We start from the raw sequence: 19,466 nt of genomic DNA, 5'->3' as shown, positions 1-19,466 counted from the left end.
TCAAGGTGTGTAGTGCTACTTTCGTTAGACCAGGGAAAACAGTCTCAGACACAGCCTGCAGCCAGAAAGTGTCATGATCGGTTAGTTGAAAGTGCTCTCAGTGCAACATTTGCTTGCAGATCAATCAGTTCCATCTGTAGAGATCCACCATGGGCCCACTTGAAGGTCTGTGTCATCTCCTTTTGAAATTCCTCAGACATCTGTGATGAGGAATGGATCTGAAATTAGAAGGAGCTGCTGTCCAAGGCTGAAGCTGTCAAAGCGATTTCTGAAGTTTCTAGTTTCTCAGCTCATCTATGAAGTCAACATGAGGAGAAACATCTCTCTCACCCTGAATCTGTTCCTGCACTTTCGGGAAGTGCGCACAGTCTCCTTGAAGATATTCCTTGAAAACTTCCAGTTTCCTCTGGAAGGAGCGAACAGATGTCATCAAATCACAAACTGAATTGCCCTTTAGTTTCACGTTGAGATCAAGGTGTGATGTCTGCCAAAAAAGCAACAAATCCAATTTGCTCTCGTCTCGCAAAAAAACTGAAAACCGTGTCGCCTTCTGACTCGAGGTGTACTAGGAAAGCTGTTATTTCCTTTCGAATGGACCAAAAGCGATCCAACACCCTGCCTTTACTGACCCATCTTACGTTGTTGTGCAGCAGTAGGTAATTTGCATTTGCCTCAACTCCTTTCAGGCATTCTCTCAGCAGGCGATGTTGATGAGATGAGGATGCCCTGAGGAAGTTGATAAGTTTCATCCGTGTATTCACACTTCAGCATACTTTTCTGACAGATTGGCGCACAGGACAGACTGATGAATGATGCAGTGGTAAGCTCTGAGATCAGGGTTGTCCTCTCTCAACCGTGCCACAGCTCCTCTCTCTCTAGAGACCACTTGTTTTAGATCTATCCCCCTCTTTCTCAGCATCTCCTCTATGGCCATGTATATGTCCTTACCTCTTGCATGTGTCTCGAATGGTGTTACACCTAATAGGTCTTCAAAGAATTCCTTCTCTGTGTGGTAAAATCGAACATACACCAGAAGCTGGGCATTATCACTCACATCAGTAGATTCATTAACAGCTAGTGCTATGCAGGGTGCACTCCGTACAGCTTCATCAAGCTGTGTTAATACATCCTCTGTTAGTATTTTACTCTATCTTGCAGTTGTGTTATGTGACATTGGGATTTGCTTGATCTTTTCACACAGCTCGTCTTTTTGTTTACCGCCAAGTAAAGTTTCAGCAACAGCATTCACGCACTCCATCCCCGTCAGTAAATGGCTTTTGGTGTTGACCCAAAATCCAAGCTCTTTTTAATGGACATTGGTTTGCACATTGTTGGGCAGTGAATGCATGGGAGAGGACACTGGTGGACCGATCATACTGGGCTTTGAGTTTGTTTATTTTGCGTGCCCTCACCTCAGACTGCTGTGGATATGTTTGCTCAAAAGATATGTGCTTTGCTTCGTAGTGGCGCTTCATGTTGGCACTTTTTATTCGAGCCACGGTCTCTGAACATATCAGGCAGAGTTGTTTGACACTCACCGCGGGAAGGATAAAGGCATATTTGTCTGTCCACTCCTCTTTGAAAGCTCAATTTTCTGTATCAACTTTCCTGACTTTTGCACACGCCATTCTATAATTTCTCCTCTCGCTCCGGCTTTGCTTCTCTCGCTGTCTCTCTCTCTGACAACATCAGTCTCCTAACATGCATTGTAAACATTCGCTTTGATTGGCCGAGTTTCGTGAAGTGATTTAAATAACGCATGTGATTGGACAACACACAGTAGTATGGGACGCTGTCTGGGACCTTCCCAGCTGTGCTGAGCCAGTGGAGTATGTGTACATTGAAAAAAACGGTTGCTTCCTCCGTATTTAACTTAACAATTATTTATGAGAAATGTGTCGAGGTCCAGATAGAACCTTTACTCGGTCCGGACCCGGACCCGAGGTCCGCCAATTGTGCACCTCTGCACTACAACAACAACAAAAAGCGGCCCGTGGCTGAATCTAGTTGATGATCCCTGGTCTAGTGCTGTAAGATCAGGACAAATTTCTAAGTAAGATAACCTTTAACATTTAAGTCATATTTACAGTTTTACTGCAAGATACGAATTTCTAGAATGATGTTTGTTCTTCAAATTATGTATTTTACTGGCTCAGCTACTGTGGACACTTAGGGTAAGGAAAACAATGTGTAATTTGGGTGAACTATCCATTTAACAGTTTGGCCTGTCAATCAATAACTGTGGGTGGGATGGTCAGGGGAGGGGAAAGGTTGTTTGGTACAAAGTTAGTAGTGTTTCAGACCTGTCAATCATTCATTGTGGGTGGGACTTTGAGGGAAGGCGGTAGATGAGTAATCTAGTGAGAAAAACTAGTCTACTCTTTCAATTTAATTTATTGTGGCAAAAAAAACTAAGAAAAAAGTTGTTTTCAAAAATCCTTCTTTAACCTGTCTCCTCTTCATCTACACTGATTGAAGTGACATTACCAGGTGACATCAATAAGGGATCATAGCTTTCACCTGGTCAGTCTAGGTCATGGAAATAGCAGGTATTGCTAATGTTTGGTACACTCAGTGAATAACTACGTTGTATAATTTATGAATAGCAAAGGGATATAAGAGACTGACATAGTCAGTTGGACACCTTTTACACAAGCGGTTCGGTCGGCAATCAAAAACATGAAATAGCCTATGTACCCAGACTCCGTAGCTAGCTATAAAGGTCTTCAGTGTTTTTCAAAGAAAATAGATGTGCCACAAAACAATAATTAAGTGGATTTCAACTCATCGTTACCACTTACATTACATGGGACGTGTTAATTCACTCACAGAAAACGATGAAGAAGCATCATGTTCTCCCTACTGTGAAAATACACTTTACTGCAGCCAACCACAGCGCAGAAAAATAACACAGGTACCGAGAGGCGGGACAGAGAGCAGTGTGACCCTGTCGCCGCTCGCTTTGTGACTGACAGGCACCTGTCCTATCAATAGAAGATACATATCGTTCATTCTAGCTGGACAAGGATATACAGACTTTTCTCACTAGCGAATTGAAACGTTTAAATGAAAAGAAGCCTAGTTCTTTTTCCAGTTTATACATTTTATTGAACTCTGGAAAGAGTGAGAGAAAGAGAGCAGAGAGAGAGAATGCAAGTCTATAACAGAGAAAACAAAAGGAGAGGAGACACAAATCAGGAAGAAAGAAAATAAAAAAAGAAAAGAGCAATGGAAACACTGCCAAATGCAAAGCTAGATCCTTAGCCTCTCCAGTCCTACTGACCTGAGTGCAGAGTAGGAGCCCAGCGACAGAGAGGCGAAGTCGGGGTGGTAGTACAGGTAGACAGAGGACACGCAGGTGGGCAGGACGTCCACTACTCCCACTGCCACGATGCGGTCGTCCAGCCAGTACTGTTGGTGGAAGGAACCGTAGCCCGCCGCTGGACCATCTGGAGACATCTCCATCTGGAGGTTGGGGGGGGCGGGGGGAGAGGTTATAGATCACAATAGTAGCATAAGTACAAACTGGAAAAATGCAATTGACCTAGTGACTGAATCATATGAATCCCCTGTTTGTTAGTGCTTTGGCATTAGCAGGTCTTTCACATACACACACATTTATCTTTTCATTAGAGCCCAGGCCCCACACGTGTAGTTTACCGAAAGCATTTGTTGAACTGAAATTGGTACTTAATGCAGGTAAAACTAAGTACATGTTACTTCCCAAAACGCTTCAAAATATACCTGATATGCACATTGGATGGTGCCCACATTTATCGTGTCCCTGCTTATAAATATCTGGGTATCTGGATTGATGAAAAACGCTCTTTCAAAAAGCATACCGATGAGTTAGTTACGAGGGTAAGAATAAAAATGGGCTTCCTAAAAACAGGAATGCCTTTCGGTAAATAGCAGAAAACAAATAATCCAGTCGACGTTCATTCCGGCTTTAGACTATGGCGATATACTCTATATGAATACAGATGCCACTGTATTTAAGCCATTGGACGATAGGTTCATTACACATCAATGCATTCTGTATCAGAAAGTAGGCAGGTCCTCTCAAGTCTCGTAGATCAATACACTGCTCTCTTTTTGTTTATAAGGCCTTCTTGTGCAAACGTCCAACATACCTTCCTTAATTGTTAAATTACAGACATGAGTCACCAGACCCAATCACAGGGATGGTGAACCTCTGGAGATCTCTTCAATCTCCACTGAGTTGGGGAGATTTGCTTTTAGTTTTTTTTGCACCCAACGTGTGGAATGATCTCCAAAGCACTCTAAAATTGGAGGAATTTGTGCCTCAAGAGCATTTCAGATGGCTGTTAGGGGACCTTTTCACTCAAGGAGAATGTTTTTTTTAGTGATTGATTGTGTTTTGATTTGTGTATATGAATGTCTATATGAATGTGAAGCTTGATGTGTATATCGTATTTTGCTGTGTTGTTTTATACAGGGCTCATCTGAAAATTAGACATCGTCTCAGCTTTGACTCCGTGTCAAAATAAAGGTTCAATCAAATAAATAAATGCACAGGGGTGTACAGTAGCCCGCACTCAGCCCGCTAATAGCTCCCAAATGTGGAGGGGGATCAGGCTGGGGGCGTGGGTAGAGCTGTGTGTGCTAGCCACAGAAACACATGGGAGACGCCTTTTAATAAAAGACCCTGTATGAAATCCATCTCGCCAGGCAGGGTGTGGAATGTGGCCAAGCTTACTCCTGGATGTGTGCGCGTGTGTGCAATACAACTCCTGTTTAGTACCCAACAGATTGCATGCTGGGTTTTTCAGTCAACTGGCTTAACTGCTTTATATCACACATACTTTAGACAGCTAGTGGGGCTAGGGGGCATATTAAGCCTGAGGTGGACTGGTGTGTGTGCATGTGTGAAAGAACGGTTGAAACAGGATCCTTCCCCACGGCCCATCTGGGCCCGGCGCAGACGCCGCTTGTTATCACAACACAGAGAGAGCTGCCGTTGTTAATCCAACAGTGTGAAAACACCCAGAATGCTGCTTGGCCACTGACCAGCAACAACCACTCTGACACAATCAAACCTGTCTAAATATGACCCCCCCCCCCCCCCCCCCCCCAATACCTATAATTGGACCTCCAGGACCCCTGCAAACTCACAGCTATCTTTCCCAGAAGACCTTCACCGGTCCTAGGCTCCACATTCCACTTGTACCCCCTTGGCGGAGCTAGGTTAAGTGAAGCTTACCGATTACCTGGGCGACACAACAGAGCATTGGAGACGGGGACAGTATCCATTCACTATGTGGGCTAGGGGGTGACGTGTTTGTGTGTGGTGAGCAGACTAGAGGAGAGAAGACTAGAGGAGAGAGAGAAGACTAGAGGAGGACTAGCATGGGGCAGACTTTAGCTTTCAACATTTTGAATGACCGGCAGTTGTGAGTGAGAGGGAGGCTGGGGGTAAACTGGAGTGTGTTAAGCTGGGAGAGTGGAGGTGGAACTGGAGGGGGTCTGGTTGGTGGCTGTATTAGCTATACTACCAGTCAAAAGGTTTAGAACGACTACTCATTCAAGGGTTTTTCTTTATGTTTTCTATTTTCTACATTGCAGAATATGCCTGGATGACAGCTTTGCACACTCTTGGCATTCTCTCAACCAGCTTCATGAGGTAGTCACCTGGAATGCACTTCAGGTGTGCCTTCTTGAAAGTTAATTTGCGGAATTTATTTCCTTAATGCGTTTGAGCCATTCAGTTGAGTTGTGACAAGGTAGGGGTGGTATACAGAAGATAGCCCTGTTTGGTAAAAGACCAAGTCCATATTATGGCAAGAACAGCAAAGAAATGACAGTCCATCATTACTTTAAGATATGAAGGTCAGTCAACACGGAACATTTCAAGAACTTTGGAAAGTTTCTTCAAGTGCGGTCGCAAAAACCATGGGTAAACGGATGATCTTCGCATGTGTATTTAACACCGTGAAGCATGGAGGAGAAGGTGTTATGGTGTGGGGCTGCTTTGCTGGCAACACGGATTTATTTACAATTCAAGGCACACTTCACCAGCATGACTACCACAGCATTCTGCAGCGATACACCATCTCTTCTGGGTTTTGGCTTAGTGGGACTATCATATGTCTTTCAACAGGACACTGATCCAACACACCTCGAGGCTGTGTATGGGGTAAATTTACCAAGAAGGAGAGTGATGGAGTGCAGCATCATATGACCTGGCCTCCACAATCCCCGAACTCAATCCAAATTGAGATGGTTTGGGATGAGGCAGACCGCAAAGTTAAGGAAAAGCAGCTAACAAGTGCTCAGCATATGTGGGAACTCCTTCAAGACTGTTGGAAAAGCATTCCAGGTGAAGCTGGTTGAGAGAATGCCAAGAGTGTGCAAAGCTGTCAAGGCAAAGGGTGGCTATTTGAAGAATCTCAAATATAAAATATATTTTGATTTGTTTAACACTTTTGGTTACTACATGATTCCATTTGTGTCATTTCATAGTTTTGATGTCTTCACTATTATTCTACAATGTAGAAAATAGTAAAAAATTAAGAAAAACTCTTGAATGAGTAGGTGTTCTAAAACTTTTAGAACACAAAACGGGTAGTGTACCTCTGGGGCTCCTAGTGGGCACAACATCTGGAGGCTGGGTGGGGCCCCTGAGCTGTGGCAGTCTGTCTGGGGCTGGGGAAAATGCCCGTCAGTGGAAGGCATGCAGCCTGTAAATTTCTTGGTACAGGCTCTGGCAGCAAACACTGGAGTCTTTGTCAGAGCCTAGGTTCACTTAGAATTTAGTAAGAAGTGAGAGCGTGGGTCTCCATGTGTGCGAGAGTGATTTTTCTTACCCCCTCGGAGCATGGCCGTGAGTGTCTGTCAGTGAATGGTTGAGTGTCTATTTACTTTCGGTGTGTGTGTGTGCACTCATATGCGTGTGCGTTTGCGCACGGGTGTGTATGTGTGCACTTGTGTGTGTTTATGCAGCAGACACGTGTAAGAGGTAGATCTTGTCTCACTCTAACCTGCGCGTCACCTCCCAGGTCAGCCTAATGGCTGTGTCCTTGCCACAATGACAGCAACCTAAACATTCTCCACCGCTAAACAGGAAACTGCCGCTGAGGCCTCAAAAGGGGCCCAAATCACTCTGATGGGCCCGCCAAACTCCCCCTTTACTTCCCCCTTCTCCTCCACACTCTCCCCCTCTCCTCTCTGGTCTAGTGCAGGGGAGTAAAAGTGTAATTGCTTAACTCAAACAAACGCACATTGCAGTATTGGAGTAGGAGCAATTTTTCCCTATGGTCAAATAAAATCTGAGATAAAACTTAGCTACAACTACTACCAGGTAGACTCCCCTCACAGGTATGCTTTCACTTTTCAGAATAAGAAGTCTGTGTGCGGTTTCTATAAACAAAGACACTGCATAAACATTGCTATGGCAGGTTTGATTGAATTCCTGCCTGAGTGCTCCGTGAGTTTTCAGAAGGCTCTGTGGCCAAAATGGAGCAGGTTAGTGAGTGGCATTGACATTCAGTAGGGTGCTGCTCATGGTCTGGTTTGGGGAAGAGAAGAGCAATTTGGGCAAACACACAGTACCAGTCCTCAGAGTTGTTTAGCTGTCAGGCCTGGCACGGTAATTGTATAATCGTGTAACTGACGATTATGGATGAACACCGTCATGAAAATAAAACAAACGTTATAACCGTTTTAATGAAGTAAGAAAATTATATAGTCAAAAGTTGAGAGAAAACTATGAAATAAGACATATGGAATCACGTAGTAAACAAAAAAAATCGTTAAGAAAATCAAAAAAGTTTAAATTTGAGATTCTTCAAAGTAGCCACCCTTTGCCTTGACAGCTTTGCACTCTTTGCATTCTCTCAACCAGTTTCACATGTATGTCTGCAAGGCCTATATCTTCTGCTAGCATATGTATTGTACGTCTATCCTTTGTCATGGAGATACAGGTGACGCTGGTTGAGAGATTAATCCATCCTAATGACAGAGAATATTTTTTTCTCCCACTGTCATAAGACACACTCCAGAATAGATTTCTTCTTGATATCTAATTTCATGGTTAATAATGTGATTGATTGCAAGATTTGGCCCATGATCATGCTACAGTAGTTACATGTTGATATAAACTCTGAAAATCTGAGGAAGGGTAGATTTAGACTAAACCTCATGCCATTACAAGATGAGATATTTAGCCAAATCAGTAGCAGTTGATCTTAGATCCTTTTTTCACAGATAGCACATTTCAAACTGCCTGCAAACAGAAATTTCAGTTGCATGAAATGTATAACAAAAAAAGGCAGAATATGGACCGCTTAGGCTTAGAACGAGTTTTCATAAGGGAGGTGAGAATACAGGCAGGCTACGAGCAACACAAAAAAATGCAGAACCCTTCTAACGTAATCCCAGCAATTAAGAAGGGTGATAAGATGGTGACCTTATCCAAAGAGAAACTGTGTTTCAGCATTTTTAGGAAGATTTATATAAAGCCTAATGTTCAGCGGGCCCCATACTTTTTTGTCTGGTATAGAATTACCTAGATGATCAGATAGCTAGGTAGAGGACATAGACCGTAACAGAAGAGGAGGTTAGAGCCGCCATTTTATCTATGAAAGTTGGGAAGTCACCTGGTCTGGATTACCTTCCTGTAGAATATTATAAAAAGTATATTGACATTATTGTACCATTTAAAAATGCCTCCTTTCCGGACACCTTTAATGAGGGGTTGATGTCGTTGATCCCTGAAAAGGATAGAGATATGACAGAACCTGGGAATTTTAGAGCCATCGGCCTCCTCAATGTGGATTGTAAGATTCTTACTAAGACCTTTGCGATACCCTTACAGAAGGCACTACCTATTATCTTACAAGTAGGATATCATACCATATCATACGAGCATGCCCAATTTGTAAGTCGCTCTGGATAAGAGCGTCTGCTAAATGACTTAAATGTAATGTAAATGCAAATAGGATTTATTAAGAAGAGGTCCTCTAATATGAGGCTCTGACACCTAAATGTGGTTAAAAGCGCCATAAAAAAGCCAGACTACAGTTTGCAACTGCACATGGGGACAAATATCGTACTTTTTTGGAGAAATGTCCTCTGGTCTGATTAAACAAAAATAGAACTGTTTGGCCATGATGACCATCATTATGTTTGGAGGAAAAAGGGGCAGACTTGCAAACCGAAGAACACCATCCAAACCGTGAAGCACGGGGGTGGCAGCATCATGTTGTAGGGGTGCTTTGCTGCAGAAGGGGCTGGTGCACTTCACAAAATCGATGGCATCATGAGGCAGGAAAATTATGTGGATATATTGCAGCAACATCTCAAGACATCAGTCAGAAAGTTAAAGCTTGGTCGCACATGGGTCTTCCAAATGGACAATGACCCCAAGCATACTTCCAAAGTTGTGGCAAAATGGCTTAAGGACAACAAAGTCAAGGTATTGGAGTGGCCATCACAAAGCCCTGACCTCAATCGCATAGAACATTTGTGGCAGAACTGAAAAAGCGTGTGTGAGCAAGGAGGCCTACAAACCTGACTCAGTTACAACAGTTCTGTCAGGAGGAATGGGACAAAATTCACCCAACTTATTGTGGGAAGCTTGTGGAAGGCTACCCAAAACGTTTGACCCAAGTTAAATAACTGAAAGGCAATGTTACCAAATACGAATTGTGTATGTAAACTTCTGACCCACTGGGAATGTGATGAAAGAAAAGCTTAAATAAATCACTCTACACAATCATTCTCTCTCTACTATTATTCTGACATTTCACATTCTTAAAATAAAGTGGGGATCCTAACTGACCTAAGACAGGGAATTTTTACTAGGATTAAATGTCAGGAATTGTGAAAAACTGAGTTTAAATGTGTTTTGCTAAGGTGTATGTAAACTTCCGACTTCAACTGTATACATTTTTGGGGGCTTGCCTGTTTTGCATGTTATTTTGGCGTCAATACGTGTCTCACATCAATTTGCATTTGGTACCTTGGGTCGAGTGTTAGCGCCAACTCACGTTTCTCGACCGTGTAAATTGGGGCCATGTCTTTGCAGACGGCAGCCGTTATCTCCTTCCACCTTCGTGATTCTTTGCCATATAGTGTGCCGCGGGCATAAGCCTCTTGCAACGTCTGAGTCAGGGGATTGTTTTGAGCACTCGACTATACTTTTTGGGGTCTCATCCGTAGACTCTCTGTGTAACGTTACTGTTTCACATGCTTATTGCGTAGGTGGTAAAAGAGGTTAGTGGTGTTTGAGCCTGTTGTCGGGACCGGCCTGCGGTATTTTTTTTCATACCCGAACCACGTCCATGCAACCGAAGTAGCCCCTCTTTTAGTTACGAGTTCCATGTCTCCGTGCTGTGTCACATTCACTCTCCTCCATGTTAATTTGTGTTGCAAACACAAAGTGTCGTCCAACAACGAAAAATATTGCCGTTAAGAGTGCGATTTGCCACACAACCAAATAAACGATAGAGCATAATATGAACCGACAGACATTTTTCTATCGTCACATGGTATATATCTTCATATCGCCCAGCCCTAATGCCAAATAATGCCAATATGTTACTCTGGAACCGTTACCCCATTTAATTTCAAATGGGTTCCTACTGGGATGAAATATTGGGAATTGAGTTCAAAATTGGAGGAAGTGATGGGACTACATTTTAAACCACTACTAGTCTAGATTAAGACCAATTTAGAAAAAGGAGAAAATCACTTTAATGGAGAAAGATCATGATTAAAATGGTTGTGATCCCACAATTTAATTATATCTCTGCAATGTTACCTGGAATGAATATTCCAGACCGGTATTTTAAACAATATGACAAAATAACTTTTTTGGGGACAGGAAAAAGAACAGGATAAATATGATGTGCTCACCAATGGATGTAGGAGGATTGGCTTTACCAGATATTAAATTTGTACAATTTATCATTTGAAATGACTAAATAGGCGAAGCTGTGTCCTCCCGAGTGGTGCACCGGTCTAAAGCACTGCATCTCAGTGCAAGAGGTGTCACTACAGACCCTGGATCAATTCCAGGCTGTATCACAACCGGCCATGATCGGGAGTCCCATAGGGCGGCGCATAATAGTGCCAGTGTCGTCCGGGTTAGAGTAGGCCATCATTGTAAATATGAATTTGTTCTTAACTGACTTGACTAGTTAAATAAAGGTTAAAAAAAATTATCTCTGGCTCGTGCGATGGCACGGAGATGTGCATGGAGCTACAAATGATGGCTGGAGGAAGATGAGTGCCATGAATGTCTGGCAATTTCTGTGCCTCCTTGAGACCCGACTGGAGATTGGGGACGGAGGACCCACATCATCAAGCAGGGTGAGGCTGGAGCCTCAGAAACCCTTGAGGCCTGATGTGCCACTACTGATGTGCGACTACCCTTCTCCTGACTTGGGCAGTGGGCACTAGAACCAGCTATTTCTCTCAAGGATGATCAACACATTACACATAACAGCCCCAACACATGCACACACATACGGTAGAGTAACAGAATGGCTGTCCCTTGGTCCATCCAGAACACAGGAGTGGATCAAGGCCTGGGGTTCAGCACAGTCACACCACATTACGCTCTTCTCCATTTCAACTCTGCCCCTCTGAGCAGCTAAATAAAACCCCGCCAAAAAGAAACAATACCCGCTTCCTGAGTCCATCCCCCAGTCCAGCTGGAAGGCTTTAGAAGAGAAAGGACAAGGGACTAAGAGTGTGTAGGAGTGTGCGCCCCCGCGCACCCCAACAGACGGCACACACGTGTGTTACTACATTTAACCCTGTTTGAATCTGTATTCATGTATGATGTTTCTAATAATAACTAGGTCAGGAATGTGTAATATACTGAAATAATATATAACCGCAACACTTAGTGCTGGTCCCATGTTTCATGAGCTGAAATAAAAGATCTCAGAAATGTTCCACACGCACAAAAAGCTCATTCCTCTAAAATTTTGCACACATTTGTTTACATTCCTGTTAGTGAGCATTTCTCCTTTGCCAAGATAATCCATCCACCTGACAGTTGTAGCATATCAAGAAGCTGATTAAACAGCATGACAATAAAAGGCCACCAAAATGTGCATCTTTGTTACACAACACAATGCCACAGATGTCTCAAGTTTTGAGGGAGCATGAAATTGGCATGCAGACTGTAGGAATGTCCAACAGAGCTGTTACCAGAGAATTTAATGTTAATTTCTCTACCACAAACAGTCTCCAACGTTGTGTTAGAGAATTTGGCAGAACGTCCAATTGGACCCACAACTGCAGACCATGTGTAACCACGCCAGCCCAGGACCTCCACATACGGCTTCTTCACCTGCGGGGGCTGAGGAGTATTGCTGTCTATCATAAAGCCCTTTTGTGGAGAAAAACTCATTCTGATTGGCTGGGACTAGCTCCCAAGTGGGTGGGCCTATGCCCTCCCAGGCCCACCCATGTGAAATCCATAGATTTAAATTGACTTATTTCCTTCTATGAACTGTAACATTCATATTTTTGTTCAGTATATTATAAAACAGGAAAGTTCCCACATTCATTTGTATTCAAGGTTAGCTACTACTGTACATATAGATAAACATTCCAGTTACCCACTCCAGCAAAGATGGAGAAAGGGTTTTATGTTCTCTAGTGATTTGTGTGCAGTATTTAAACCATTTTACCTGAGATAATCACTTTCGTCATGGAGACTTTGGAATAATGGTGACTGACTCGCACAACATTGGCTTCAGAAAATATTCACACCCCTTTCCACATTTTGTTGTTGTGATAGGTAGGGTTAAAACTGATTCAATTGTCATTTTTTGTCAACGATCTACACCAAATACTCTGTCAAAGTCCAAAAAAGTGAAAAATAATATATCTTGGTAACAAGAATTCAACCCTTTGAGTCAATACATGTTAGAATCACCTTTGGCAGTGATTACAGCTGTGAGTCTTTCTGGGTAAGTCTAAGAGCTTTGCAAACCTGAAATGTAAATTGGAAAATGGTGAGATGACAGCTTCACTTCTAGTCCTCAGGAAACTGTGCACTATTTTTTTTAAATGTATTATTTCTTACATTGTTAGCCCAGAAAACCTTAAGTGTTATTACATACAGCCGGGAAGAACTATTGGATATCAGAGAGACGTCAACTGAGACGAGCACTACGACCAGGAATACGACTTTCCCAAAGTGGATCCTTTGTCTGCACCTCCCAGGGCATTTAAACTGATTCCAGAAGCCGACCCAAAACAAAGCCGCCGGAGGAGAGGGTGCAGGAGTTGTCTTCTTCGGATGTGCGCACACCACCCACCGCTTCCGAATATATTACTCGCTAATGTCCGGTCCCTAGTTAACAAAGTCGACGAAATTACCGGAATAAACATCTCTCCGGTAAGAAGAAGGGCGGGGGTGTATGTTTCATGATTTACGACTCAATGTGTAATTGTAACAACATACAGGAACTCAAGTCCTTCTGTTCACCTGAACCTAGAATTCCTCACAATCAAATGCCGACCGTATTATCTCCCAAGAGAACTTTCCTCCATTATTGTCACAGCCGTGTATATATCCCTTCGCAAGCGGATACCAAGACGCCATCAAGGAACTTCACTGGACTATGTAAACTGGAAACCATATATCCTGAGGATGAATTTATTGTAGCTGGGGATTTTAACAAAGCTAATTTGAAAACAAGGCTACCTAAATTCTATCAGCATATCCATTGCAGTACACGAGCGAGTAACACAATTGACCCCTCCGTGATGCATACAAGGTCCTCCCCCGCCCTCCTTTTGGCAAATCTGACCATGACTCCATCTTGTTGCTCCTGTCCTATCGGCCAACCTTTCTTAAAGTGTCGGTCGCGGACATGTTAATGGTGGGTTGCGACATGTTAGAGTAAATGTATAATTATTTAATGAATTACTGGAATTGGTTTGGCCAAGTGCAACAACGCTCTCTGATTAGCAGCGGTGTCAGTTTGGCAGCTGAGCGAGAGGGAGGGAGATGCCCGTGTGCTTCGCGGTTTACCAGATCTTTTTCTGCAGTTTTCTTGAAGATCACTCCGCAACCTAAACGCTGCAGCGCTGTTGTTCAGCAGCAGATGCGCTGTCAGCCAATGACTTGTCATTCCCACTAGCCGCTATCTAAATTCTGACTGAGGACAATCGCCATTAAAATGCAAATACAGCGATGAGTTTCTCTTTGCTTCATACAAACTTTGAGAAATAATGACGAGTGCCCACAATGTGTTGTGTGGAGGAGTGTTAAGTAATGAATCACTGAAAACAAACAAATTCAAACGACGCGTCCTGACCAAACATCCACAGGCCGCCAGGGTTGCCATGTTTGCGGTTTTCTTCTCGCAAAATTGGGCAACTTTGAAAACGATGTTGTGGGTGAAAATGTATTGGTGGCGGGGTTTTTGGGCCTACTTCTAAATTGCACCGCGCCCGCCACGGTATTTCTCTTTAAAAATAATAATAATATATATTTAACTATAACCTGCTGCTGCTGACTACCAGGCAGTGAGCAGGTTGTTACTAGCAGCACACGCGCACATGGTGACAACCTTTTACCATTTGTAGGTAGGCTATTTGTATTGGTCATTATGAAGACACCCCTTTTCCGTAAAACATTAAAGCAAGAACTGATAACGGCGACAAGGCATTGGAAAAGGACTTTTGGCGCACTACAGCTCTTTAGATAAATTCGCTCACAGGTGGTTTAAAGTAAACGGCATTCAAATGTCAACTTCTAATGGATAACCGTATCAAGCAAAGTGTTTTACTCATGCTCAGTTCTAGGGTCTGGAGCGCTGCGCGAGTGGAAATTTGAAATGGAAGTTATGGAACTCCCTCGCGTGCTTCTGTTATGGGGAAAATGGGAAGTTGTCAATTGTGATCATGGTTACAGCTCTATCGCGAATGTATCATTCTCCACATTTAATGTTAGTTTCATTGTGGACTTTTCTCTGAAATTAGATGTTGGCCTTTTCAGCTCAACAAGATGCAGGTAGCCTATAAACAATACTAAAGCTCTGACTGCCTAGCGAACTGTTATGAGACCTGTGCTTGTGTCAGCTAACTAGATTGTACCACATAGAATATAGATCTTTTTTTATTTATTTAACTAGACAAGTCAATTAAGAACAAATTCATATTTACAATGACGGCCTACTCCGGGCCAAACCCAGACGACGCTGGGCCAATTGTGCGTCGCCCTATGGGACTCCCAATCACGGCCGGACGTGATACAGCCTGGATTCAAACCAGGTACAATAGTGACGCCTCTTGCACTGAGATGCAGTGCCTTAGATCGCTGTGCCACTCGGGAGTATGCTTTAATGACATTGTTAACCAGTTTATAATAGCAATAAGGCTCCTCAGGGTTTTGTGGTGTATGGCCAATATGTCCAAAGTACAGCCATTAACCGTGGTAAATTTGCCATATACCACACCTCCTAGGGCTTTATTGTCTAATCATAGCAGTCAAAACCAGTTAAATCGACATCCATTGATAAAAAATTATCTGGAGAGTTTAAGGGTGATTTATCTTTTGTCTGGCGACATTCTTAAACTTTCAAGAATTATTACTTTGATGGAAAAACGAATTTAGCTTCTTAGCCTACGTCGTTAAATTATGTAGATATTCCTTAATTCGCTCGATAACGTTATGGAAAAGGGGTTTCATGGATAAATGTGGCAACTCCTCTCTTGCTGCGAAAACTAGTCCCCAAAAATGTTTTCAGGCCTTGCTTTCAGAGGTCTTTGGTCTAGAAATTTTAGCTGGATCTGGCAACACTGAGCATGACAGTAAACACAGGGAGTTATTTCAGAACAGGGCAGAATGCCTCAGGAAATGCCTCAGCTTTGACAGTGGAAAAGTTAGTCAGCAAGCAAGCAAGGCATTGTTGTTATTTTATTACATAGTAGTAAAAGTGTTTCTATGATCTGACATTTACTCCTGAGGTGCTGACTTGCTGCACCCTCGACAACTACTGTGATTATTATTATTTGACCATGCTGGTCATTTATGAACATTTGAACATCTTGGCCATGTTCTGTTATAATCTCCACCCGGCACAGCCAGGAGAGGACTGGCCACCCCTCATAGCCTGGTTTCTTCCTAGGTTTTGGCCTTTCTAGGGAGTTTTTCCTAGCCACCGTGCTTCTACACCTGCATTGGTAGCTGTTTGGGGTTTTAGGCTGGGTTTCTGTACAGCACTTTGAGATATCAGCTGATGTAAGAAGGGCTACATAAATACATTTTATTTGATTCAAACAATCCCCCTAATAGCTAACAGCTAGCTAGGTAAAGTAAGCCAAAGCAAGCTAGCTAGCTACTGACAGACAACCCTAAGTAACAGTACATATGATGAAAAATGAGCAGGCCTACTGTACATCTTACTATAGAAATGATTGAAGAAAACAAGTATAGGTTGGAACTATTGCTGTTAAAATACAAGTAAAACAATGTATTCTGAACTGGAATAAACAGATTGAAGCAAAATGTTTTTGAGGAAAACACACTCACACAGTTCTGGATTGCTCATCTACAGCAGGAAGTGGTCTCCTGCTTGACGGAGAAAGCAGTAGATGTTCTGATCCAGTTTGGCACCACATATCTATGAGTCAGGGATCTCAACTCTGGCATACATAAAATCAAGTACAGGGTTACACTGTCAAAAACTGAGCCCAGAGTAGACGTGCTTGTTGAAGCTTCAACCAGCCACAAACCTCTCTTTAGGGCTTTGTGTTTGTTTTCTGGTTTACATCTGTGTGATGTGGTCAATCAGTTTATTCAGAATGAAAATTATTTATTATATATTTTAACAGCAACAGTTCCAACCTAGACAGCGTTTTTAATTGGGAAAAATAAACATGAATAGCTATTTATATTTTGTTATTTGTCTTTATTATATCTGTTTTTTACATATAGTTGCATGTTTTACATAAGCTTGGGTCCCAGGAAAACACAGAATTTCTCATTTGGGTCCCAGGCTGAAAAAGTTTAAGAACCGCTGCTATAAGCAGAAACTAAAACAGGAAGTATCCGTGCTTAGGTCTATCCAAAGTTGGTCTGACCAATTGGATTTCACGCTTCAAGATTGCTTCGATCACCTGGACTGGGATACGTTCCGGGTAGACTCAGATAACAACATTGACGAATACGCTGACTCGGTGAGCGAGTTTATAAAGGAGGTGCATTGGAGATGTCGTACCCGCTGTGACTATAAAAACCTTCCCTAAACAGAAACCGTGGATTGGATGGCAGCATTCGCGCAAAACTTAAAGAATGTACCCCCGCATTTAATCATGGCAAGGCAACTGGGAATATGGCCGAATACAAACAGTGTAGTTATTCCCTCCAAGGAAATCAAACAAGCAAAGTGTCAGTATAGAGACAAAGTGGAGTCGCAATACAACGGCTCAAACATGAGAAGTATGTTGCAGGGTCTACAGACAATCACGGACTACAAAAAGAAAACCAGCCGTCGCAGACATCGACGTCTTACTCCCAGACAAATTAAACAACTTCTTTGCGCGCTTTGAGGACAACACAGTGCCACCGATGCGAACCGCTACCAAAGACTGTGGGCTCTCCTCCGTTGCCGACGTGAGTAAAACATTTAAACCCTAGCTGCGTCCTCAGAGCATGCTGGTGTGTTTACGGACATATTAAACCAATCCATATCCCAGTCTGCTGTCCCCACATGCTTCAAGATGGCCCATAGCACTCACTTCTGTCATCATGAAGTGCTTTGAAAGACTAGTCAGGGATCATTTCTTCTCCACCCTACCTGCCACCCTAGACCCACTTAAATTTGCTTACCTCCCCAATAGGTCAACCGACGATGCAATCGCCATCACATCTGAACAAGAGGAATACCTACGCAAGAATGCTGTTCATTGACTACAGCTCAGTGTCCATGGGTCTGACCCCACCCTGTGCAACTGGGTCCTGGACTTCCTGACGGGCCGCCCCCAGGTGAAGGTAGGAAACAACATCTCCACTCTGCTGATCCTCAACACTGGGGCCCCACAAGGGTGCGTTCTCAGCCGCCTCCTGTACTCCCTGTTCACCCACGACTGCGTGGCCATGCACACCTCCAACTCAAATCGCCAAGTTTGCAGATGACACAACAATGGTAGTGGGCTTGATTACCAACAACGACAAGACAGCCTACATGGAGGTGGTGAGGGCCTTTAGAGTGTGGTGTCAGGAAAAGAACCTCTCACTCAATGTCAGAAAAACAAGATAGATGATCATGGACTTCAGGAAACAGCAAAGGAAGCAACCCCCTATCCACATCGATGGGAGAGCAGTGGAGACGGTGGAAAGTTAAGTTCCTCGGTGTACACACACAGACAAACTGAAATGGTCCACCCACACAGACAGTGTGGTGAATAAAGCACAACATCGCCTCTTCAACCTCAGGGGGCTGAAAAAAAATTGGCTCGTCACCGAAAACCCTCAAACTTTTACAGGTGCACAATTGAGAGCATCCTGTCGGGCTGTATCACCGCCTGGTACGGCAACTGCACCACCCACAATCGCAGGGCTCTCCAGAGGGTGGTGCGGTCTGCACAACGTATCACCGGGGGCAAACTACCTGCCCTCCAGGACACCTACAACACCTGATGTCACAGGAAGGCAAAAAAGATCATCAAGGACAACAACCACCCGAGCCACTGCCTGTTCACCCCGCTTCCATCCAGAAGGCAGGGTAAGTCCCTCTCTGGGACCGAGAGGTTGAAAAACAGCTTCTATCTCAAGGCCATCAAATTGTTAAACAGCCACCACTAACACAGAGGCAGCTGCCTACCTACAGACTTGATATCATTGGCCACTTTAATAAATGGAACACTAGTCACTTTAATAATGCCGCTTTAAGAATGTTTACATACCTCGCATTACTTATCTCATATGTATATACTACACTATCTATTGCATCTAAGCTGCTCTCTCACTGCTGATCCATATATTTTATATTTATATATTCTTATCCCATTCCTTTACTAGATTGTGTGTATTAGGTTTTGTTGTGGAATTGTTAGATATTACCTGTTAGATACTAAAGCACTGTCGGATCTAGAAGCATTTCGCTACACTCGCAATAATATCTGGAACCATGTGTATGTGACCAATACAATTTGTACAATATTTGCACATTCTTTTTCAAAACTGTACTTTGCTAACTCAGATATGTTCTTTTCACATTGTCCATTCTAGCATGGTTCCAGCAACTATAGTGGATGCGTAAACAGGCCAGTACATCTCAGTAGTGTGAATCAAGCATTGGAGTAATTTATACACTTTGGAAATGTAGAAGTATGTAGTCAACAGGAGGGCAGGGGTACGTACCTCAAGTGGTGAGTCACAGAGAAATCTCCTGAACTGTAGAGGGGGGACGAGCAGCCAGCGCCAAGAGAAAGAAAAGGGAGAAAAATAAACAGTTAGTTATGAGGGTCAC

The 19,466-nt window shown here is 43.2% G+C and overlaps 1 protein-coding gene across 3 annotated transcripts in view; it reads right to left on the bottom strand.

Annotated features, from left to right (window-relative positions):
* The window catches only part of LOC129835960 (arginyl-tRNA--protein transferase 1), a 174,575-nt gene that overhangs the window by 69,057 nt on the left and 86,052 nt on the right, over positions 1–19,466 (bottom strand). For all 3 annotated transcript variants that reach the window (XM_055901655.1, XM_055901654.1, XM_055901656.1), the window contains 2 exons: positions 19,358–19,390; positions 3,284–3,465 (listed from right to left, as the gene is read on the bottom strand). In XM_055901655.1, the coding sequence (XP_055757630.1) occupies positions 3,284–3,465; positions 19,358–19,390 (215 nt within the window). The remainder of the gene's footprint in view (positions 1–3,283; positions 3,466–19,357; positions 19,391–19,466) is intronic.

Source organism: Salvelinus fontinalis, chromosome 37 (genome assembly GCF_029448725.1).
Source record: "Salvelinus fontinalis isolate EN_2023a chromosome 37, ASM2944872v1, whole genome shotgun sequence".
NCBI lineage: Eukaryota > Metazoa > Chordata > Actinopteri > Salmoniformes > Salmonidae > Salvelinus > Salvelinus fontinalis.
The sequence above is the reverse complement of the archived record's forward strand: the minus strand, read 5'-3'. Positions and strand labels throughout refer to the sequence as shown.